The sequence below is a fragment of the Podarcis vaucheri genome, assembly GCF_965113315.1.
Source record: "Podarcis vaucheri genome assembly, chromosome: 2".
NCBI classification, from domain to species: Eukaryota; Metazoa; Chordata; class Lepidosauria; order Squamata; family Lacertidae; genus Podarcis; species Podarcis vaucheri.
The window spans coordinates 14309469-14333787 of record NC_138760.1 but is presented as its reverse complement, the minus strand read 5'-3'; the positions used below and the strand labels follow the sequence as shown (position 1 = coordinate 14333787).

General features: G+C 44.8%; 1 protein-coding gene across 2 annotated transcripts in view; it reads left to right on the top strand.

The window, feature by feature from the left end:
* The first annotated feature begins 1933 nt into the window (after window positions 1-1933).
* SENP1 (SUMO specific peptidase 1) overlaps window positions 1934-24319 on the top strand; it is a 32420-nt gene continuing 10034 nt past the window's right edge. The window contains exons 1-16 of one of the 2 annotated variants that reach the window (XR_014216734.1): window positions 1934-2129; window positions 3287-3336; window positions 5292-5343; window positions 6781-6911; window positions 9244-9328; window positions 10908-11067; window positions 11452-11623; window positions 12741-12844; window positions 12939-13189; window positions 14070-14124; window positions 17247-17285; window positions 19164-19248; window positions 19755-19898; window positions 20918-21049; window positions 22026-22229; window positions 23980-24059. Coding sequence is in view for 1 of the 2 variants with exons in the window: in XM_082212530.1 (XP_082068656.1) it covers window positions 5340-5343; window positions 6781-6911; window positions 9244-9328; window positions 10908-11067; window positions 11452-11623; window positions 12741-12844; window positions 12939-13189; window positions 14070-14124; window positions 17247-17285; window positions 19164-19248; window positions 19755-19898; window positions 20918-21049; window positions 22026-22229; window positions 23980-24059 (1646 nt within the window). In the remaining variant the exon portion in view is untranslated. The remainder of the gene's footprint in view (window positions 2130-3286; window positions 3337-5291; window positions 5344-6780; window positions 6912-9243; window positions 9329-10907; window positions 11068-11451; window positions 11624-12740; window positions 12845-12938; window positions 13190-14069; window positions 14125-17246; window positions 17286-19163; window positions 19249-19754; window positions 19899-20917; window positions 21050-22025; window positions 22230-23979; window positions 24060-24319) is intronic. The other variant, XM_082212530.1, reaches the window with a different exon arrangement.

The window sequence follows — 24319 nt, the reverse complement described above, 5'->3', positions numbered from 1 at the left end:
GAACCGCTGGCCCTGCCAATCTGCCAATTTTGCTGTACCCGCCATCCCCAACCAAAGGCCATGGTGGCTGGGGCTGATGGGATTTGGAGTCCGACAACATCGAGAGGGCAACATAGAGAGGTTCCATACCCTTATGGTACACAACACTGAATGTGATGTACCAATAACCCTATGTTCCAAACGAGCACTAGCTACAGTGGTGCCTCGCAAGACGAAAATAATTCGTTCCGCAAGTCTTTTCGTCTTGCGATGTTTTTCGTCTTGCGAAGCACGGTCCGTCGCAACTGCGCCTCTTCAAGCGGCTTTAAGAAAAAAGCGCAAGACATTTTCGTCTTGCAAAGCAAGCCCATAGGGAAATTTGCGAAGCAACGCAAAACCGAAAAACCCTTTCGTCTAGCGAGTTTTTCGTCTTGCGGGGCACCACTGTACTACGGCAATCTGCAGCCTCCATGCTCAAAGTCTGCGAGCCTGAGTAAAAGATGCAACAGGGTACCGTTATGCTGCTTTCCTTCATGTCTTGCTTGCAAAAATCTATTCTACCCAGAAAGTTTTGAGTACCAGTTTTCAACTATGATGAGAAACCCCATCAGCCCTTGGATGATGACTCAGCCCCTGCCTCACCCAACATCCAGCACACATCTATTCAGACGCTCCTCCCTCACCCCCACCCCCGTTGCTATTCTGGAGCAGAACCACAAGCTACCATCAGCAGCGCACTGATACAATACAGACACACACATGCATACTTGCAAGTACGCACACGCAAATATACATATGCATTGTTGTTTAGTCGTTTCCGAGTCTTCGTGACCCCATGGACCAGAGCACGCCAGGCACTGTCTTTGTCCATGGAGTTTTCTTGGCAGGGATACTGGAGCGGCTTGCCTGCTCCAATATACATGCATAAACAGCTCCTTAAAGGTAAAGGTACCCCTGACCATTAGGTCCAGTCATGGCCGACTCTGGGGTTGCGGCGCTCATCTCACTTTATTGGCAGAAGGAGACGTATTACACCTTCCACGTCATGTGGCATGACAAAGCCCCTTCTGGCGCACCAGAGCAGCGCACGGAAACGCCGTTTACCTTCCCGCCAGAGCAGTACCTATTTGTCTACTTGCACTTTGATGTGCTTTCGAACTGCTATGTTGGCAGGAGCAGGGACCGAGCAACGGGAGCTCACCCCGTCGCGGAGATTCGAACCGCCAACCTTCTGATCGGCAAGTCCTAGGCTCTGTGGTTTAACCCACAGCGCCACCCGCGTCCCTACATATACATGCATACATACTTGCAAATATATAAACATATAGGCATACAAACATGAAAATATATACAGAGACACATGCACAGTTGCATATGCCAGGATTTTGGGGGGGAGGGCGGCCGGCTTTGGTTAGAGAGAGCAGAATCTCAGATTTGTATTGATTTTGATTGCCCACCCATTGGCTACGCCCATGTATATGAATAAATACATGCAAATACATACGTACATACATACGCACGCATGCACGCTTACATACTTGCAAATCTATACACACATACTTGCAAATATATACATATACCCGATACACGCATTCATGCTTACATACGTTCTTCCAAATATATATGCAGTACATATACACCCACCCGCCCCGCATGCATATGCATGCAACCTCTCCTGCTAAACTACCGGCAATTTCCCCCCCCACGGCAGCACGTGCGCACGCGCAACCCTCCTCCGCCTCCTTCCTACCAATTCCCTTCCGAAGCCTCTGCGCGCGCGTGGGTGTGTGTTCCTTTCCCCCCCCGCCCCCCTCTGAGCCAACGTTCTCTCCTCCTCCTCCTCCGCCGAGTCGTCGCCTGCTTCTTCTCCCTCTGCTTCTTCTTCTTCCCCCGGAAGTGGGAGGGGCGGAAAAGGGCGGGGAGAGAGAGGGAGCAAACCGAGAGAGGCATTTCCGCTTCCGGTTTGCCTTGACGTGTTCCCGCCTCTTCGAATCCGGTCGGGGAGAAAAGAAAAAAAAAAAGAAAGAGAGTGAGGGAGAGAAAGAAAGAAAGAGAAAGAGCCCCGGAGCGCTTGGAAGGAGGTGGCGGCTGCGGCAACAAAGAGCCTTTCGCCTCAGCTCCCTCCGTCTCGGCCGCTGACTTCGCTTCCGGTAAACTGGTTGAGGGGGGGAGGAAGAGTCTGGGGTTGGTAGTTATGGCAACTGCCCTACTACCCCCCCCACACCGTTGGGGTCCCCCACCTTTTATTCCCCCCCTAAGACCTCTAAGGCCCGGTCCGCCTCCCTCACGGACACCCCCCTACTACTCGCAAGCTGGGAGAGAGGGAAGCGTGGCTGGCCGAAGAGGCGGGCGGGCGGGCGGGAAAGTGCCCTGTTCAAACCTCGCCTCGGACAGCGCTTGAAGCGGGGGGGGGGGGGAGAGTTCGCTGCTGGCTGGCGCTTCTTGTGGTGGTGCTTGTTGTCGTTGCTGCTGCGAAAAGTGCGCCTGTTTGGAAGTACCGTGGTACCTCGGGTTACAGACGCTTCAGGTTACAGACTCCGCTAACCCAGAAATAGTACCTCGGGTTAAGAACTTTGCTTCAGGGTGAGAACAGAAATTGCACAGCGGCAGCAGGAGGCCGCATTAGCTAATGTGGTACCTCAGGTTAAGAACAGTTTCAGGTTAAGAACAGACCTCCGGAATGAATTAAGTACTTAAGCCGAGGTACTGCTGTACAGTGGTACCTCAGGTTACATACGCTTCAGGTTACAGACTCCGCTAACCCAGAAATAGTACCTCGGGTTAAGAACTTTGCTTCAGGGTGAGAACAGAAATCGTGCTCAGGCGGCACGGCGGCAGCAGGAGGCCCCATTAGCTAAAGTGGTACCTCAGGTTAAGAACAGTTTCAGGTTAAGAACGGACCTCTGGAATGAATTAAGTACTTACCCCAGGGTACCACTGTACTGTAAAGGCCAACTCTTACCCAAACGAGCCTTGCTCTCAGTTAAGTGCAAGCCGCTTAAATGCAGTTTAAATAATAATAACTGATTGTTTATACCCCACCCATCTGGCTGGGTTTCCCTAGCTGCTCTGGACGGCACCCAACAGAATATTAAAAACACGCCAAAACATCAAACGTTAAAAGCTTCCCTAAACAGGGCTGCCTTCAGATGTCTGCTAAAAGCCAGGTAGTTGTTTATTTCCTTGACATCTGATGGGAGGACGCTCCACAGGGCAGGTGCCACTACCGAGAAGGCCCTCTGAATCGAACTTCTCCCCTATCCCTCAGAGGAGAGCTGAACTGACTTTCTGAAATCTCTTGCTTTAGGAATCTCTGGGAAAGGAGGAAGACCGTCGGGGCCACTGGGCAGGATCAAGGTATGGAGAGAAGGCTACGTTCTGTATTACAGCTATGTACATTTGTGTTTTGTTTGTACTGTGAAGCCCGGATGGAAGGCGGTATTTAAATTTAATGCATTGTGGTGATAATATATTCTGCGTGGCTTGACAAGAGGTAACCCACCTGCCCGAAGAATTATCATATGCGCTTAACAGCTGAAGTAAGGATTTTGACAGGTGCCATCCCCTCCCTCCCCACCTGCTGCATTGTGCCACGATGAGCCATTAAATTGAATTTCCACTTGAAGTCAACTGCTAAAAGTAAAGGAGATCTGCTGAAGCTGCAGGAGAGTGACATTGGCTTTTTCGTGCAGGGTGGTTGAGAGGGGAGAGCGTATGAGTGTTCAGGTAAGAGATGAGGGGTGCAGCTCATCACCACCCGGCTCGCTTCGTACTACATTTTACTTTAATTATTATATTTCTATGACACCTTTCACTCACACGAGTCACAAAGCAGCTTACAAACAACAAATAACAAAAGCATAATAGAAGATCACAAAGTTTGACTTTATAGTCACCGCTGCTGTGTCCCTTGAATCTATTGTGGAAACCTAACTGCATTTTATTTATTTAGCAGGATTTATGTTCTGCATAATTCTCAAAATTTCTTTGGTGATTTACATAAAAATGAATTCTGTATGATAGCGTAGGAAAAGTAATCTGCTGTGTCTTCACTCTGCAAACAGTTTTTCCACCTTTGCCGGCTGTGTTGTTTTGACTGGAATTGACAGATGCAAAGAAAACATTCAACTTAGATTTCTCTTATCAAAATTGCAAGAATTCTCTTAGCTAAAGGGTGGTAAAATGGCCTTGTGAGAACAGGAGGGGGAAGTTAGAGGTTAGGAGATAAAGCACCCGATCATATATGTAATGCAGAGCTTTCCAAACTTTTCATGTTGGTGACACACTTTTTAGACATGCATCATTTTGTGACACAGTAATTCAGTTTTACTAGCAAAGTTTAGGGAGAAGTTTAGGGAGCATTTGTGGGACACACTGCAGCCTACACACTAATGTGTCATGACACACAGTTTGGAAAGCTCTGATATAATGTATCCTCCTTGTTTTGAAACATTGTCTCCAGTGCAGTTTAGTAGTTCATTTAATTGCAAAATCATGGTAATACAGGACAATTAGTTGGGTGACCACACCCTGAAAAACTAGTTCCACTACCAACTTTTAGGTAGTGGAAAAGGATAGTGTGGAATATTTAGTTTCTTAATGATGCAGTGAGTATAAAGATGTATTTCAATCACTGGCGGAGGAAGAGGAGTGTGGGGGGAGCGCACCACCCCCTGCAGCATGATCCCAATGGGGTGCCATTGCGGCTCCCCCCCCCCGGGCGCCACACCCCCACCTGCTCTCTGCCCCTCGGTGCTGGAGCATGGAGCTCCACCACTGATTTCAATTGTACATCACAGTATGTGGCCTTTGACTTGTCAGAATGGTCAGAGGAGAAGGGTTCTGAACTGTAACACGCAGCTATGAACATTTGCAAGTTGGTGATATGCATGAATATCCAAAAGATTATTCTCGAGAATTTAACATCACTATGCATGAACATAACACTAATACGACTGCACCCTTGTTTAATGAGAATAAAACTGCATTATTAAACTTGTTTACCTGAGAATAAACCCCACTGAAATCAATAGGACTTGCTTCTGAGTAGACATGGTAATGAAAGAGCTAAAACATTGTATTCTTGATTTCTGAAGAGCAGAAACAGCTATATTTAAAAACTTTTTATTTCTCTTTCACTGTTAAAGTATGTATATATTTTTTCATACAATTTGTGATTACAGTGCTTTGTTCTAGACTTCACAACTCTTTTCCGAACTTTTTTACTCAAGAAATTGGGTATTTGTACTAGACAAACAATCCATGGGGTTTGGTCTAAATCCTTAATACGTTATACATCTTGCTCTTTTCAGGCACTTGAAACTTCTATCATATGAGTCAGTTATGTGAGCAGTTCAGGAATGGGTGAGTCTGTGCATGTTATACCAGCCCATTTTGTCTTGCACCCTTTATCATTATAAAACCTATATCAAATGAAACTCCTCAATAGAATCTCCATGTCTTTTCAGACACTTTCAGACCTACCTAACAGCCCAGTCTGGAGAAATCCTGTGGTGATATGCAGGAATTGCACATTAGGATTTTACCCAGTTTATGCTCCTGTTTGAGCTTTAGGATCTATCTCACTCTAGTTTTGTAACCAGCAGCTTCCTCAACCTTGCTGTGGCATGATTAATAGCACCTTGCTTCTTAGGGGGTTGCACTACATCCTATGTGCTTGCTCTGCATCCTGTGTGCATTTTTGGTTCCCTGCAAACATATGCTGGCCATCTGTACTAGTAAAGGAGCAGGTGCAGTGGTAGTGAGAGGTTTCTGGCAAGTTGGAAAAGATCACTTATTTTTCTCCATTTGGCAAACAGATGATTTTAGCTGCTGCAAGGTTATGCGAGAGAGAGGGGTTATTTTTATGTAGCTCAAGGCTGCTGCTTACCATCTGAACGTATTGAAATGCTATCTACCGTGTCTCTTAAATTTAGCTTTGTGAAGAATGTAAATTGTACCTTCTGAGATGTGAAAGCTACAGTTTGTAGTACAGGTGTTGCTAACCTTTTTGGACCAGTGGGCACACCTTGAATTTTGAGAGAATGCTGGGTGGCACGGCACCAGTTACAAAACAGGTGCCCTTGGAAGTGTGGCATACCATAAAATTAGGTAGCCATCCCTGACAATGTTATGCTTACCACAGGACGCCAGCTATGAGTCCTGCCTAAGTGTCTGTGGTACCAGTTAAAGCCTAACTTGTGGACACCAGGTTGACAACCCCTGTTGTAGTATATATGATTGCTCAAGGTGTTTGCCAAGTTACCGTATTTTTCGTTCTATAAGACGCACCAGACCACAAGATGCACCTAGTTTTTGGAGGAGGAAAACAAGGGGAAAAAATTCTGAATCTTAGAAGCCAGAACAGCAAGAGGGATTGCTGCGCAGTGAAAGCAGCAATCCCTCTTGCTGTTTGGGCTTCTGTGATAGCTGCGCAGCCTGCATTCGCTCCATAAGATGCACACACATTTCCCCTTACTTTTTAGGAGGGAAAAAGTGAGTCTTATAGAGCAAAAAATACGGTACCTTGATTCTGTATGAAGCTTGTTACACGTGTGAAAAAAGTTCATGCATGGTCTCTTTCTGGTGTTTTCCTTTCTTGGGGTTTGTATTTGCTTCTTTGGCATTTGTTATTTCACTGGTTTGTAGTCCACGGGGAATTTCTCCTGCCGAAGTCCCAGCTGCGCCACCTGGAAATTCCTGTTTGCTTAACAGGAGCTTGCAGAACTGAAAACCTCTCTTAGATCGTGTACACTTTATTTCCTCCTGAGAATCATACACTAAGGAGCTTTTCCCTTTCAGATGAAACTGCCGATTGTATGAAGATGGAGGCTGGAGACTATGGGTTAGCTAATCACACTTCTGTGTTCAAGACTCTTCCTCTACAGCAGAACGCTCTCTCCGGAGATCAGCTTCCATTGTCTGGCAACAAGGTTTGAGAATGAGCTGCTTTTATTTCTTAGCTGTATTTATTTTATTTTTTTTACTGTATTTTTGCTCCAAAAGTAATGAGGCTAATTTTTTCTCTTTGAATTATAACACTTGGCTGCAACCTCAACTTCTCAATGTTGATTGGTTGGTTGGAAGTGTTGCAATCTACTGGCTGCTGGAATGGGGGTGGCGTTCCATTGTGGTGAAAGCCCAATCCCCACTCAAGTGGGCAGTAAGATACCACTGGCAGAATGTGGTGTTTGGATTGCTGGCCCCTTTTAGGATTGCTTTGCCTTTAACTTGGTTGATTTCCATATACAGTGGTGCCTCGCAAGACGAAATTAATTCGTTCCGCAAGTTTTTTCTTCTTGCGAGTTTTTCGTCTTGCGAAGCACGGTTTCCCATAGGAATGCATTGAAAATCAATTAATGCGTTCCTAGGGAAACCGCTTGCCAGGCTGGCGGTGCGGAGAAGGGCTTTTCTCCCCACCGCAAGCCTTCAGGACAGGTACGGGAACAGAGGGGAAGGGGCGCAGCACTTCTCCTCTGTTCCCGGGGCTTGCGGTGGAAGGAGGGTTTTTCCTCCCCACCGCCAACATTCAGAACAGCATTCTGAATGTTGGCGGTGGGAAGGAAAACCCTCCTCCCACCCCAAGTCTTCAGGACAGCCATCCGAAGGCTGGTGCGGGGAGAAGGGCTTTCCGCCCCACCGCCAGCCTTCGGAGGAGCCTTCCGAAGGTTGGCTCGGGGAGAAGGGCTTTTCTCCCCACCGCCAGCCTTCGGAGGAGCCTTCCGAAGGCTGGCTCGGGGAGAAGGGCTTTTCTCCCCACCGCCAGCCTTCGGAGGAGCCTTCCGAAGGCTGGATCGGGGAGAAGGGCTTTTCTCCCCACCGCCAGCCTTCGGAGGAGCCTTCCGAAGGCTGGCTCGGGGAGAAGGGCTTTTCTCCCCACCGCCAGTCTTCGGAGGAGCCTTCCGAAGGCTGGCTCGGGGAGAAGGGCTTTCCGCCCCACCGCCAGCCTTCGGAGGAGGTCCGAGGACAGTGGGGAAGATGCGCTGCGCTTCCCCGCTGTCCCGGAGATTTCCCTATGGGCTTTCGTCTTGCGAAGGAAGCCCATAGGGAAATTCGTTTTGCGAAGTGCCTCCAAAACGGAAAACCCTTTCGTCTAGCGGGTTTTCCGTCTTGCGAGGCGTTCGTCTTGCGGGGCACCACTGTATACCAAATAGAATATAGTTGGGGACATATCCAGCTGTTCTAATGGAGCTTCAGATAGTTATCCCCTGCAAGTTTGTTGTTGTTATTATTAAACTTTTTATGCTAACTTTCATTCATAGATCTCAGGGCAGTTCACCGTGAGGGTTTACAGATGAATTTGTATTCAGGACTACTGGGTTTATTATTTCATACTATAAAATAAAGTAAAACTTCCTACAGTCAATGAGAACTAAACAGCTGCATAATTACTAAGCGAGTTAGAAGGGCAGAAGTCATGTAGAGGTTTTTTTAGGAGATAACAGAAATCACTGGGTTAAATAAAGCTGACCAAAAGTCCAGAGGTAGCATTATTTTCAATTTACGATGGGGTGGAAGGTTCACAGGCTATGAAGGACTTGCTTACAAATTTATTGACAGCTGCACAAATTATTATAGCTAGGAAGTTGAAGGGGCAAGCAGAATATAAAATGGAAGAATGATATAAAGAGATGGATATAGCTATTATAAATTAACTTGTGCCATTAAGGTAAGACAGGGAATATGCAGGAGAAATGATTTTCAGGAGATATGGAGGTTGTAGTATTTGTACTGTTAAAACGGAAAGGGGTCAAACCATTGCAAGAGATGTTGAAATTTTGGGAAGTTGGATAGTTACAATGGAATGGTCTCGGTGGTGGGGTGCACATTTTTATTCCTATTTATTTATGATTATTACTTTGTCAAAGAAAAAAGTCATGTTGAGAAAGAAGTTGAGGTATATAATGTGTCACTACTGAATAATCCCCCTAAGCTTCAGTGTAGGAAGGCTGAAGGCAAGCAAAAGGCATTATTATTAGTTGGCCATAGGTATGTGATTAGTTCATCAGTGTTTCCAAACTTTGAATGCAGCATTGTATCCTAAATTTGCCATTACATTTGCATAATCTTTTTTAGGATATTTTCAAGTTGCAAAATTCTAGAGGTTCTCCATATATTTCAGGTCTAGTTTCACTTATAACATTGTAGCTAGTGATAATAAGAATTGCACAGTCCTTCTGTTACGCATGAAAACACACACACACACACACTTTCCCCAGATCCTTCCTTTGAATATATTCTGATTTTATGGCCTCTTTTGTGCAGTTTTCATCAAACAAGTTTGATCGTCTGGAGAGGCCTTTTACTTGTCCGACTGGAAATACTTCCTGCAGTTTCGGCTACTATTCAGGTAAGGCGAGGCTGATTTGGGTTCACTTGAGAAACCAATTAAAAGCTTTTAAAACATGCGCTGATTGTAACACTGCAGTGAAATTTCCTTTGGTGAAGTTAAACATGCTGCCTTGCTATAGTTTATGGTTGAGTCTAAACTTCTACTGTATAGAGGAATGCATTTCTATTGAAACCTTTGAAATATTCCTTAAGAACATAAAGTGTCCTAATGGGTTCTTATCCAGGCCCATCAAACCCACTAGCCTGTATTCTTAGGGTGGAATTCAGCATTATGCTAAGTTGATTGCTCCGTCAGTGCAAGCATTTCTGCCTGCCAAATGGAAAACCTCCCTCCACATGCTATACTGGGGGTTTTCTGTTTTGTTGAATCTGGTTCACAAAGGCCAACTATATGCCCAAGGATAGCCTACAAGCCAGACATTAGCACAGCAGCTCTCCCCCCACCCCCCAGGGATGTTCCACAGTAACTGATATTCGTACAGCCTTTGATACACAACCATCATAACGAGGAGCTGCTTAAAGCTTAGCCTTCATTAATTTGGCTGACACCTCCCAAATAATAATAATAATAATAATACTTATTATTTCTACCCCGCCCATCTGGCTGGGTTTCCCTAGCCACTCTGGGCGGCTCCCAGCAAAATTAAAAGCATAATAAAGCATAAAATATTAAAAACTTCCCTAAACAGGGCTGTCTTCAGATGTCTTCTAAAAGTCAGATAGTTGTTTATTTCCTTGACGTCTGAGGGGAGGGTGTTCCGCAGGATGGGTGTCACTACCAAAAAGGCCCCCCGCCCTAAAACCTCACTTTAAAGCCGTCCAAGTTCCCTTCTATTTGCTATATGCTTCTTGATTTAGTTTAGTGTATTGCAGTAAGCATGTTAAATTATAGGACCGTGTTCTGTATACTGGGAGCCCAGACTTATCCAGAGCAGACTGTGGTCCAGAGGCCATGTTCATTTTGCAACACAGACTGAACTTGGGCTCTGTGATAAAAGTTGATGTTACCAGCAATAAAGACTTAACAGTTACCGAGTACATGCATGTTGCTGTACTTTACGTGTACACATAACACACTACAAACATGATGCATTTTGTCTCACTTTGATTTTTCTGCGTAATATTAAACTGTGAAATGCTTTTGTTTTTGAAATGTATGAATAAACCTGGGAAGACCTTTTACTACATTTTTGCTTATAGTTCAGTACAGTCTGGAATATGGGCTGCTAGGTGACCAGACCTGGGTTGACCAGTGATCTCCTCCCAAGTACCTGTTAATTGGGATTATGTTGCCGAAAATCATGCAGGTACTCTTAAAAGAACAGGCTGCAGTTCACAACCTGAGCAGCTAGCTTGCTAGATAGTGAGGCAGGCTTGTTGCTGTTTTACCGGTGGAATCGCATTTGAAACTTCTATAGCCTTTTTAGTTCCTTGATACTATCTAGGGAGATGCAAGTACATTCATGGAACTCCTCTGAAGCCCTGTCATGCTTGATACAATTGGGTTGTTTGTAATGGATAACTTGGGAGTGAATTGGTTGGCTTTTCATTTATTGTTCAATGCTTCTTTCTCACAGGACCTCCTTCCCCTGAGAGGTATCAGGCAGCAGGAGTGCAAAGACCATTTGGAACAAGTGCTAATGGGCAGTGGAGGAATTGTGATTCTACTCTGGGTCCCGTTTTGCAGAAGCCTAGAGCAAACCGCAGCGTATATTTTGATGCACGCAAAAGTCAAAGGTACATTAGGTTCCACTAGATTTTGTTCTGTATTCATAAAATTTAGCAGTGCGTTGGGGGGGTAGTGTATGGAGTTTATATATTTTTATTTTTGTATTGTAAGCAAAAAAATGTGGGGTGGGAATTCTTAATGATAATGAAAGCCTGCTCCAGAATATTCCCCATCTGCTGGAAGAAGATGGATTGTCACAGTGAGCCTGAAGTTATTCTCTTCAAGAGGAGGAGGAGGAAATCAACCCTACCTTTTAACTTTTCCAAAGTATGAGGAAGTGAGAATAGGGTTGCTCTGGCTTTCTGCTTGGGTTTATGCAGCATGGAAAACAAAAATCTGAATAGCTTTATAATACTGGCTTACTAATCGAATACCTTGAACTTGTTCTGCAGTGCGACATCAAATTCCTTTGCAGGGAAATCGAATCACCATTGCCATATTTCTGCATTTGAAAAATCCTTTCCAATTAAGTCTGTTACTAGTCCATCATGGAGTGCTCCATGTCGTCGGAGCTTACTAAGTCCCAAGAAATCCCAAAGGAGATCCATCAGCACCGCAGAAGAGGTAGGTGAAAGGAAAAAGGAGAGAGAATAAAGTTTCCTGTGTGTGCAGAGCCTTATGCTTTGACTTCTCGTGGGTTTTACAGATTTATCCCTCCCCTCCAATTGTTTTGTTCTGGGGGTGACATCTCATAGTGTTTGGCTTAATTTCCCTATTACCACAGAAGGGTTTGCTAGACATGCACACATCTCTGACTATGTTTGACTGATCTCTCTGATCTTGGGTTGTGGGGGAGATATAGGCCTAGACTAAGAGGAGTAGAGAAATCAGGGGTTGAGTAGACTCAGGGAGGTACTTGGGAAAGGAGTCCTTGGAAAGGAAGGAATAGATGGATAAAGGAAAGAGGGGAAGAGAACATGAGTAGGGAAGAAAGATAAATCTACAGATGTGAAGACATGCCCTTAGACCAATTAGTAAAGGTAAAGGGACCCCTGACCGTCAGGTCCAGTCGCAGACGACTCTTGGGGTTGCGGTGCTCATCTCGCTCTATAGGCCGAGGGAGCTGGTGTACAGCTTCCGGGTCATGTGGCCAGCATGACTAAGCCGCTTCTGGCGAACCAGAGCAGCACACGGAAACACCGTTTACCTTCTCGCCGGAGCGGTACCTATTTATCTACTTGCACTTTGACGTGCTTTTGAACTGCTAGGTTGGCAGGAGCAAGCAACGGGAGCTCACCCCGACGCGTGGATTCGAATTAGACCAATTAGTGGGTGTGTCCAAACAAATAAGCCAAATCATACACTATTATGTTTTGCTGTTCACAGTCTTGCAGTCCTGGGAAGAGGCATTTTATTCTTCTCTACGACCCTTTTCTTTGAAATCTTTAGAGCATCTGACCCTGATCTGTGGTTTCATCTTGCGTATTGGGGTTTGTGAATTTTGGAATTAAGCAGTGTATTAAAAAATACATAAAAAGAATTTTGCCTCTCATGATGTATGTCTTTGTCACAAAGGCTTAAACCATTAGGGTTTTTTGTTGTTTTTTAAAAAAGTGAAAACCTTTGGTGTCAAGTAGATAAATATGTGGACTCTTTCTATACTACAGGATGTTGCATGTCTCTGCAGAGCCAGGATTGAATTATTTGGCTGGTTGAAATATGTGTGTTTATTTCTCCACAGACAGTTCGAGAGGAAGAAAAAGAGATTTACAGGCAGCTGATTCAAATGGTTACAGGGAAGAAATGCTCAGTCTCAAAGTCCTCTTCGTTGTTGTCTCTCAACCTGTGAGTCTCTGAAATACGCTGCTAGCTCATTATCTTCCTCGTGTTCTCAGTTTGTTGGTGGAAGCCCTGATCTATTTTGTTTGTTTGTTTTCAGACCCAGATGCGCAGGTTCCAATAAAAACCTTGTGAAAGAAGCTGAAAATCATAGTAGGAAACCTTTTGAAGCTTATTGCCCCACCGCAGGCAACCAATCACCTGGTGTTCTCAGGATTCAGGAGCAACACTCTCACAAACCACTGCCACATCCAGTCCATAATTTCCCTTCACGTGTTACTTTTGAGGCCAAGGACACCAATACAGCAACTCGGCAAAATAGTGTGTCGGCATTGGATGTGCATGCTGAAGGTGAAAACAATAGATAAGAATTAGACTCTTCTTCCTCCTGCTCAGCCCTTCTTAGTTTTTACTTTCTGGAGATCATTAACAGATTGTTGCAACACATTTGTAAGATGGCCTGTATGTTTCCTTGCAATCTATTCCCAGTCTCGTTTACATGGAAGTAATTTCCACATTCAGATGTCCTGCACTCACGATTGCAACAAATAATAATAATAATAAATAATAATAACAACAACAACAACAACAACAACAATAATGTTTATTTATACCCCGCCCTCCCCAGCCAAGGCCAGGCTCAGGGCGGCTAACAAGCAATAATAAAAACAAGTTGAATGAATACAACTTAAAAACAAGATTAAAATGCAACATTAAAATATTGAAACATTAAAATATTAAAATGCAGCCTCATCACAGGAGGAGAAAGGGAAAAGAAAAAAGAGGAGGAGGGAATCAAATTAGCTCCAAGCGAAAGGCCAGGCAGAACAACTCTGTCTTACAGGCCCTGCGGAAAGAGATCAGATCCTGCAGGGCCCTGGTCTCATGAGGCAGAGCGTTCCACCAGGCCGGAGCCAGTGTTGAAAAGGCCCTGGCTCTGGTTGAAGCTAATCTAACTTCCTTAGGGCCCGGGACCTCTAGAGTGTTGCCATTTATGAACCTTGAGGCTCTCCGTGGGGCATACCGGGAGAGGCGGTCCCGTAGGTACGAGGGTCCTAGGCCGTGAGGCAATTATTATTATTATTATTATTATTAATCTGCAATCATGTAATAAACTGATAGCTAAACTGGAACCCACAAAACAAAATGGGAGGATCTGGATGGTATGGTTTTGTTTTAAAGAGGTGCATTCATAAAGATTAATATCTAGTATTGCTTGTTCTTCATTTAGGATCTGACTCTGTCATAATGCTCAATGGCCAAGACTTCAAATCTCCAGCACCGAGGTAAGTGTCTTCCTTGTGGGGACCACAGCTGAGAGCTCCCCTTGATGCAAAATAGAGGGATAAAGGGCCTAGCAGAGAAAGTTGTGTTCAAGTCCTATTGAAATTGATAGGACAAGTTAGTTACATTCACCTTAGCAAGCTCTGTTAGTGGAAGCCCTGTGCAAGGACTTCCACTTGCACAGCAGGGCTTCCCTCTCTCCTTCCTGCACCCCCTTGACTTGGGCAGGGGGCGGGGTCCAGGCAAACCCATGAAAGGCAATGGTGGAGAAGACGTAGGATTTTTTTGCCTGGCAAGCTAAAATGCTTGTACAGAGGGAATGTTCATCATCGGGTGAGGTTGAATTCCACTCAGCACATTTATTGCCCAATGCGACTGTTACATTACTTTTGTCCCTTCTGGATTTGTGCCTGTCGGTTTAGCTTTCTATGTGTTTTGTCTTATCTAAATTTATTTTGCCAGTGGGTTTTAACTCTGTTATTAGATTGCTCAAATGACAGCTTGTAGTAGTAGCTTGACTACTCAGTGAAGATTCTGATCGGTCCACAGCTAAATCGTGGCCCTTTTTGGGCAGAAATTTTGGGTTTCAGTCGAGCAAAGCATCTTGACCACTTTTTCTGATCTGCAACTATGATTTTCATAAGGTTTTTTTTGTTAGTTTGCTTTTCAACCTGTAACTTCACAATCACATTTCGTTTCTGCTTCCAGGCTGTGAAAGTTAGGAGGCAGGAAATTGCAGGGACCAGGGTATTTATCGATGCAGATATTGTGTATGTAACGTTTTAAATGCTACCGCTTTGTATTAACGAAGTATCTAAAGCCATGGGCAATACTGTAGTAGGAAAGTAGAGGTAAAGGACCCCTGACAGTTAAGTCCAGTCGTGAATGACTCAGGGGTTGTGGCACTCATCTCACTTTACTGGCCGAGGGAGCTGACGTTTGTCCGCAGACAGTTTTTCCGGGTCATGTGGCCAGCATGACTAAACCGCTTCTGGCAAAACCAGAGCAGTGCACGGAAACGCCGTTTACCTTCCTGCCGGAGCAGTACCTATTTACGTATTTTTCGCCCCATAGGACGCACTTTTTCCTCTCCAAAAATGAAGGGGAAATGTATGTGCGTACTATGGGGCCAATGCAGGCTTTCGCTGAAGCCTGGAGAGCGAGAGGCATCGGTGCGCACCGACCCCTCTCGCTCTCCAGGCTTCAGGAAGCTACCCACAGCCTGCAGCCCCGGCGAGTGTCCGCAAGCCTTGCGCACCTGGCAGGAGGTCCCGCCGAGCGCCCGAGGCTTGGGGCGGCAGCCTGTCGCCTGAAGCACTTTGATGTGCTTTCAAACTGCTAGGTTGGCAGGAGCAGGGACAGAGCAACGGGAGCTCACCCCGTTGCGGGGTTTTGAACTGCCGAGCTTCCGATTGGCAAGCCCTAGGCTCAGTGGTTTAGACCACAGCGTTTCTAAAGCCATGGACAATAACGTAGTAGTAAAACACATCATAAAACACTACAAAAGCAGAGCACAGAGATTCAATATAATATGCTCTGTAGGTGGCAGTATGTGCCAAATGTATGTTAATGGCCAGGGAGTTTATGGGTGAACAAGTAGACTTACTCTCACAGAGTAAGAGAGTAATAAGAAGAACAAGAATAAGAATAAGAATTTATTATTTATACCCCGCCCATCTGTCTGGGTTTCCCCAGCCACTCTGGGCGGCTTCCAACAAAACACTAAAATACAATAACCTATTAAACATTAAAAGCTTCCCTAAACAGGGCTGCCTTCAGATGTCTTCTAAAACTTTGGTAGTTATTTTTCTCTTTGACATCTGGAGGGAAGGTGTTCCACAGGGTGGGTGCCACTACCGGGAAGGCCCTCTGCCTGGTTCCCTGTAACTTGGCTTCTCGCAGCGAGGGAACCGCCAAAAGGCCCTCGGCACTGAACCTCAGGCAGAACGATGGGGTGGAGACTGGACCGAGGCCGTTTAGGGCTTTAAGGTCAGCACCAACACTGTGAATTATGCTCAGAAACGTACTGGGAGTGAGTGTGTTTGTGAGAGGGAGAGATCTTTCTGTCATTGCTGCTACTGGCTTCTTCTGTAGCCTGTTTGCAGTGCCATCTTGTGAGAGATCCCCAGCACTGCACCCCTGTCTGCACTTTATTAGGCAAGCCTCATGGTCCTTTCCAACCTTCTCACCCCTCAGGGCTCCCCAGTGTCCCTTTAAGTTGACATTTCTCTTCATTGCAGCCTGTACAGCTGGACTGAGCAACCACCAATCTTCTTTGTCACCTTTCTTCCAAGGATGGCACTACTGTTCCGTGGAATTTCAGCTGAAATAATCACCTCAGAAGAACGGGGACTACTATTTGTCAGATTAAAATTAATGGATGTCCTTCCCCCTTTTATCCTGAAGACCCGCTTTTTGATATAAATTTTATGTAATTTTTTTTTGGAAAAAGTTTATTTTAGGATATCGTGAGCCCACTAACCCATCAATCGGAATAAGGGATGCAAATGACCTTGTAGGAATAGGACTTGTCATGGTGCCCACATGTTCATGACCTGCCAACCCTGCGTGACTTCTCTCTTCCTTGAGAAATAGGAGCACATTTTTATTTTTTTTGTAGGAGAGGTACATGTATGAACAACGTTATACGTGTCTACACCTGTGTCACAGTTAAGAACAATGCTGTAATATAGGTTCCTTTCCAAAGAGGCACCATGGAATCCAAGATGCCTAGATTCTCCTGAAGACCCTAAACACAAAACTTACTTGAATAGAGTGTTGTCAGTAGACTGACACATTGAAACTACGGTATTGGGTTTAGGATTAAGGACAGGGTAAAATATTCACTCTTGCCACCCCATAGAAATGGAGGCATGAGAATATATGGACTTTCTACTATTTGGGGCATGTACATATGTCACACAGTGCTCTAAAACTAACTTTTTATATGTAAAAAAAGTCATAAATTTTTTTTACAGTGTATAAACTTGATATCAAAAGGCAGGACTTCTGGATAAAGAAGACAGGGCACCTGCCACTTTTGTAACAAATAGCCCCTCTATTCTTCTCGGCTATTTTCCCACAGAATAAGTATTCTCAGTTTCTTGTATTCTTTTTCTTTCAGCACACCTTTCTTTGAGGCTGAATTGTGGATCAAAGAATTGTAAGTCATTTCGTATTTTTAATATTAATGATTGCGTTTGTTTCATATAGTCATCATATCCAATATCTCCAAGAGTTTGCCTTCTCTTTAAGCGCACAGCTTCCAGGCTGTTGTTGCTGCCTTCCCAACATGGGTCAAAGCAGCCATGATCAGCAGCAAGGACAATCAAATGTTGTTGAACTACAACTCTTATCAGCCCTGACCATTAGCCATGCTGGCTGGGGCTGATGGAAGCTGCTGTCAAAAAACATGCGGAGATTGCCAGGTAGATACCCCTGAACTATAGGAAACAGCTGTCAAAATTTTGGATTCCCCCTCCCCCCATTTTTTGCTAATGAAATACTTACCTAATACAGTGGATGCTCGCAGTGCCGTGTCTGCACATACACGGGTTGCGATTTGGTGCTTCTATGCATGCGCAAAGCGCCGAAACCCAGAACTAACCAATTCCGGTACTTCCGGGTTCGGCTCGGTGCACAACCCAAAATCACGCAACCCGAAGCATCTGTAACTCGAGGTATGACTGTAGCTTTCTCCCCCATGCTTCTTGTCAGTCAGTTTGGATATGGTTTTATTATTGTTGAATGCAAGAGAGAAGCTGCTTTTCTAATCCCCTTCTAAACATCAGCATAACTCTGGGTTAGCCAGGACTAACCCAAGAATAGTCTGCAGAGCTGGATTCATAGAGAATGCCAGGGTGCGTTGATTAATTGACCGTTGCTAGCTGCAAGGAAATTTAGTTTTGGGAAAAGTCTGGTAGAATGTAAATTCCCAATGATCAGTTGTAATATTTTAAAATATTTTTATTTAGTTAAAACAAGAACAGTGGAACATGTGAACCAAAAACAAAGAGAAACAACAAAACTGAATACAAACTAAAATTAAACATACATAAAGCATAATTTTGATTTTTTTAAAAAATCATATTCGCTGGGGGTAAATGCTGTTGATGTTGGGAGTAGTAACCTAACTTCACTTGAGACAGGAATAATTTTCATTTCACATTCTACCCTTTCATCTTGGTAATCCGTGCCTTACCAAAGCTGTCCTCAAAGAGAGAAAAAATTAAATCTCTTCAGTAAGAGTAGGCAGCTCTCTGTGGCCTTTGTGACACTTGTGAATGGTTTCTACATAAGTAGAAGGCAAGGGGCCTTCTGTGTAATCTGGTTGCATAGTTAAAATGTACGTAAGATAGATTTTCATAAGGGGTAAAGATGAGTTTTTACATTTAAACCAGATGCTGGCAATAATGATAAAAGGTAAAGGGACCCTGACCATTAGGTCCAGTCGTGACCGACTCTGGGGTTGCGGCGATCATCTCGCTTTATTGGCCGAGGGAGCCGGCGTACAGCTTCCGTGTCATGTGGCCAGCATGACTAAGCCACTTCTGGTGAACCAGAGCAGCGCACGGAAACGCCGTTTACCTTCCCGCCGGAGCGGTACCTATTTATCTACTTGCACTTTCGAAGCAGTGCTTTCGAACTGCTAGGTTGGCAGGAGCAGGGACTGAGTAACGGGAGCTCACTCCGTTGCGGGGATTTGAACCGCCGACCTTCGGCAAGTCCTAGGCTCTGTGGTTTAACCCACAGCGCCATCCGCATCCCAATTTTTTCTCCTTGGCAAACACAGCTCAGTTCTCTCTTCATACAAAGGTGCATGAAGGAGCTGGTGTGGTAGTTACTGGCATCCCAGTTTGGCAGATGGAGTCAGTCTGACCCAGCCCTCTCCATCCTTCACCTCAAAGTGGTCCTGCCATAAAAATTGATCAGGAGCCTAAACAAATGGTCAGACTGATTATATTTGAAAGTGGCAATGATGGATATGCCCATTGCTGCTAATGCTGAATTCTCAATCTGCTGCATACAAAAATGTTTCTAGAACCAGCGTATATGATTCCCGAGCCCGTGAGAGATGGCGACAGATAGAAGAGCAAAAAGCTTTGGCGTTGCAATTGCAGAAGCAGGTAAGATGTGCAAATGCATTTTGTGCGTTTTTTAGTAAACAGTCTTGGTTTATTGAATTTTCTATCACTTACAAAGGCTCTTCATACTAAATATTACAAAGAACAATAAAAAACAAAACTTGGTGCCTGCCCATAAATGGATTAAGTTTTTTATTAAATGCGTATCACAGTTGGGAAGGTTGCCTGGATTCTCCAGTTACATGCCTGTTGTTGCTAGTGACAATAATCGCTGAAACACCTAAAAGACTGTAAGTAAAGATGGCTGTTTCTCCCCCACCCAATTTTTATGACCTGTCTGTCTTGCTTTGAATTGCAAATTGATAAGCAAGTTATGGACCAAGACATGTTCAGAACCCTATTAAAGTCAAAGTTTTTCTCCATTATATTTTCCACTGGTGAAGTTGGATTCTAAATTAAAATTGCATGGCTGAATCATGCGTGCAAGTATAAGATAGACACTGAAGTTGCAAAGTGAGATGTTGCTATCTTAGGGATGTGTCTTTCAGAGGCTGCAGAAACAGGAGTTTTTGGTACCCGATTCAGTCAACTTACATTTGCGAGTACCTCTTGAGAAGGAGATTCCTGTCACGATTGTGCCAGAAGGAAAAAAGGCCACTGATGGGGAGGAAGAGTTCCCTGAAATTACAGAGGTAATGTCAAATGTTAAAAAGCTTGACCGGCTTTGGAGATAATCTACAGAAACAGCTGTGGTTATATGATAAAGCTGCTCCTCAATTGTACTATTTGAGATTCTAGATTGTGGAGATTGCATGAATGCTGTGCTCTAATAAAAAACAGAACAGAACATCTGTGCACATAGAAAACCAACCATGGGGAGAAGTGTTCTAGCCTAGCCTGCCCACATACATGCTGCTTTATGTACAGTGGTTTTTGGAGAATTGTTTGTGTAGGCTCCTCCTCCTAGCGGCGCCATCCACAAACCCAGCACTGTCCAGCTATTAAGACCATGATTCCAGGCTCTTACAGGGTCCTTGCCACGGGATCACATTCATCCAGTGCTTTACCAACTGCACTGGCTCCTGGTGGAGTACAGGGTCAGGTTTAAGGTGCTGGTTTTGACCTTTAAAGCCCTACGCAGCCTAGGACCCATGTACCTACGGGACCGCCTCTCCTGGTATGTCCCATGGAGGACCTTACGGTCTTCAAATAAAAACATCCTGGAGATCCCAGGCCACAGGGAGGTTAGGCTGGCCTCAACCAGAGCCAGGGCTTTTTTGGCAATGGCCCTGATCTGGTGGAACGTTCTGTTACAAGAGACCAGGGCCCTGCGGGACTTGACATCTTTCCGCAGGTCCTGCAAGACAGAGCTGTTCCGCCTGGCCTTTGGTTTGGACTCAGTCTGACCCTTATGTTTTCCCTCTCCTTACGGTTTTGATCCATAGGCTACTTTTAAAATGAGGCTGCATTTTAAATTGCATTTTAACCTGTATTTTAAATTGTCCCCCCATTATGTTTTTATTGTAATTTTACTGGTGTTAGCTGCCCTGAGCCCAGCTCTGGCTAGGGAGGGCAGGGTATAAATAAAATTTATTATTATTAGAGCCCTTTCTATGCAATGAGACAAATTTAACTAGTTATCTCAGGCAAAGTTTTTCAGCTGGAAAAGCCAAAACTACTTGCTGTATGCATCTCTCTTTGTTTTCTCTAGGAAATGGAGAGGGAAATAAAGAGTGTACTACGAAGTGGGAACCAGGATGAGGTGCTGAGCGAAGCCTTCCGGTTGACAATAACTAGGAAAGATATTCAGACTCTTAACCACCTCAATTGGCTCAATGATGAGGTAACCTGATCTTCACTTTTTGTATGCTACAGTTGTTTGGTACTAGTTTAAAATCTCCAAATAAACCAAGAAGAGCCTTTCTAGATCAGACCAAATCGCTATCTAGTTCAGCATCACGTTTCATAAAGTAGCCACCGGAAGCCTGCACGCAGCCAGCAAAGAGGACATGAGGGCAAAATAGCCGCCTCCTACTTTCCTTCCCCACATTTGGTAATTCACAGGCAAACTGCCTTGGAACTTGAAGACAGTATAATTATCAGTCGTCATAATGATCCATTTTTGGCAGATCAGCTGGTCTTGGAATGACAGCTCCAACGCACATCAATATCATGGCCCATAATTTCCTGGTCTTGAAACATGAGTTAGACCATGGTGTAGAAGGCCACAGTCTGCATTCATTAGATTTTTTTTGAAAAAGACAAATCAACCAGCCTTGCAGCAGTTTGAGGTCAGCAGCCTCACAGGGCATAGCCTGGCATAGCCTCGTGCGCATGGATTACATATTCGTCCTTTACTAGACACCCAGTTGCTGTCATCTCCCATGATCCCTTTCCTCTGAGAACCGGGGCAAATGGGAAAGGAGGGCACAAAGAAAGAAAGGGGTGCAGGGGAAGGACTCCTGCTCATCATCCCCCCCGCCACTTGCAAATCCCTCCCACCTCCTCCATTTTGCACCTTCAGCAGCAAATAATAGGTTTAGAAATCCTTGCAAAATCAAATACACTGTGCAGGCTACTATATAGGCATCATATTTTAGAGGATTGAAAGGCTTTTGAAGTACCTGCCATCCTTAACCTAATGAAGAATCCCCCCTCAAAAAATAAAATAAAAAAATGCAGATATCTGGAGGGTTCATAGCTTGCTATCTTTCACCATTTGCTAAATGAATATTTTTTTCCCTCTTGAATGCAAAAACGTTTTTTTTTGCAAAATTATGTCGTTTCCTAACACGTATTCCTCTCCCTCTCCCTCTCAGATAATTAACTTCTACATGAATATGCTAATGGAAAGAAGTAAACAGAGGGGCTTTCCAACGGTTCATGCATTCAACACATTTTTCTTCACCAAGTTAAAAACTGCTGGGTACCAAGCTGTGAAACGCTGGACTAAAAAAGTGGATGTATTTTCTGTTGACATCCTACTGGTGCCTATTCACCTTGGTGTCCACTGGTGCCTAGCAGTGAGTATATTTGAGGGGTGTTTTGTTTATTTGTTCCAAGCTCTCGTTCTCGCTTCTGCTTCTCTGGAATGTGCTCCGAACAGCTTCACAACGGTTCCTCTTTTGTAACGTACTTGTGAGCTAACATTTTCATAGGTAAGCTCAGAGGCTATAAAGATCTACAGGCTTATGGATATATTGAAAACTGCCGCAGGACTATCATGTTGGTGCAGATATCATCAGTTTTGTTCAGCTATGCAAATGTAGTCATATCTTTGTGTGGCTGAGCAAGATATTAACTCCTAAATAGGGATGGGAGATAATATCGTCCAAAACCAGTTTGAAGTTCACATTGTGATAATTGTTTCGTAATATTTGAGCTGGCAATACAGTGGTACCTCGGTTGTCGAATGTACCATATTTTTTGCTCTACAGGACGCACTTTCCCCCCTCCAAAAATGAAGGGGAAATGTGTGTGCGTCCCATGGAGCGAATGCAGGCTCCTTGGCTTCAGCGATAGCAACGTGAAGCCTCCAAAGCGCAGAGGGAGAGCTCCCCTCATGTTCCGGAGGCTTCGTGTTGCTTTCGCTGAAGCCCCCGGAGCGCAGGGAACTCCTGCTGTGCTCTGGGGGCTTCAGGCAGCTATCCGTAAGCCTTCGGAGCGCAGCAGGAGTTCCCGCTGTGCTCCGAAGGCTTGCGGATAACCGCCTGGAGAGCGAGAGGGGTCAGTGCACACCGATCCCTCTTGCTCTCCAGGCTTTGCTTCGCTGGAGAGGCGCTGCACAGTTTTCCTTCTCTGCACAGCACCCCTTCAGCGAAGCGGGAGGAGAAATGGAAGGGGCTCCATTTCTCCTCCCGCTTCGCTGAAGGGGCACTGCGCAGAGAGGGGGAGAATCCCCCCCCCATTCTCCCCCTCCTATGGTCCGGTGTGTCCTATGGTCCGGTGCGTCCTATAGAGCAAAAAATACGGTAATCCGTTCCAGAAGACTTCAACTTCCAAAACCTTTGACAACTGAGGCGCAATGGGTGGTCGGCAAATTCCACTGAGAAAATTGGAGAAAGGAGTCATGAGGCCTCGCAGGCTGCCACTTTTTGTTCCGCTGCTGCCAGGCCTTGCTGCTACTACTGCCCCCTCCTATTGCCGCCACGAGGACTCGCAGACCGCCACTGATTGTGCCACCATTGCCAGGCCTTGCGGATTGTGGCTGCTACTGCCGACATGTACCACAGTCATGGCAGGCTGTTTCTGCCCCTTCTGTTTCTGCCTCCTAGCAGTCCTGCTGGCAGTCCCAGATTATTTGTAATAACCATGTCTCATCACTGGATTGTCCTGAATACTGCCATTTGGTAGCCTAGCCCAAATCCAAAAGTCCTGTTGGGATGCATTTTGGCTTGCCTGCTGCTGAAGATGACCATGAGGTGATTGATAGTATCATCATTTATCAGTTTTAGACCCTTAAGCAGTAGCAGTTGCCAGGACAGTGTCCTGTTCGCTTCTGCGTAATTCCTTCCTTATTTCGGATATCGTGATAGATTGATATATCGCGATGTTTAGCTGGTGATATATCGCAATATAGAAACCCAGTTATCGCCCAACCATAGTCCTAAACTAAAGAGAAGTCTATACATCTTTGGTGAAGTTACTTTGGTGAAGGGCTTCATCTTTTCAAATTCTTTTTTTCTATAGAAAACAAGGCTGGATGTTTTCTGAATGCTTTCTAGAAAGTTGTGAGTGTGTCAGTGGATTAATGCGATGTTCTGTCTTATTTAGGTTATTGACTTCAGGAAAAAAAGCATCACCTACTTCGATTCAATGGGAGGAACCAACACTGAAGCTTGCAAGATATTGTTGTGAGTGTCCCAATATCTTTAAATATATTCACGTTTTCCCCAGCCAAAGATGAAGAGAGGATGCAAGACCTTTGGGTGGATAAAATTAAATCCTTATTGCTGCGATTACATAAAGAAATAACTAAATCAAAAGGGATAGCTAACAGCAAGCCTGCCCTGGTCACCCAAGGGGCAGATGTTACATTCATTTCTTTGAGGTGTAGCTTCCAACTTTTTTAGAGAGCGGTAACATAAACGTTTTTTTTCAACTAGACAAACTT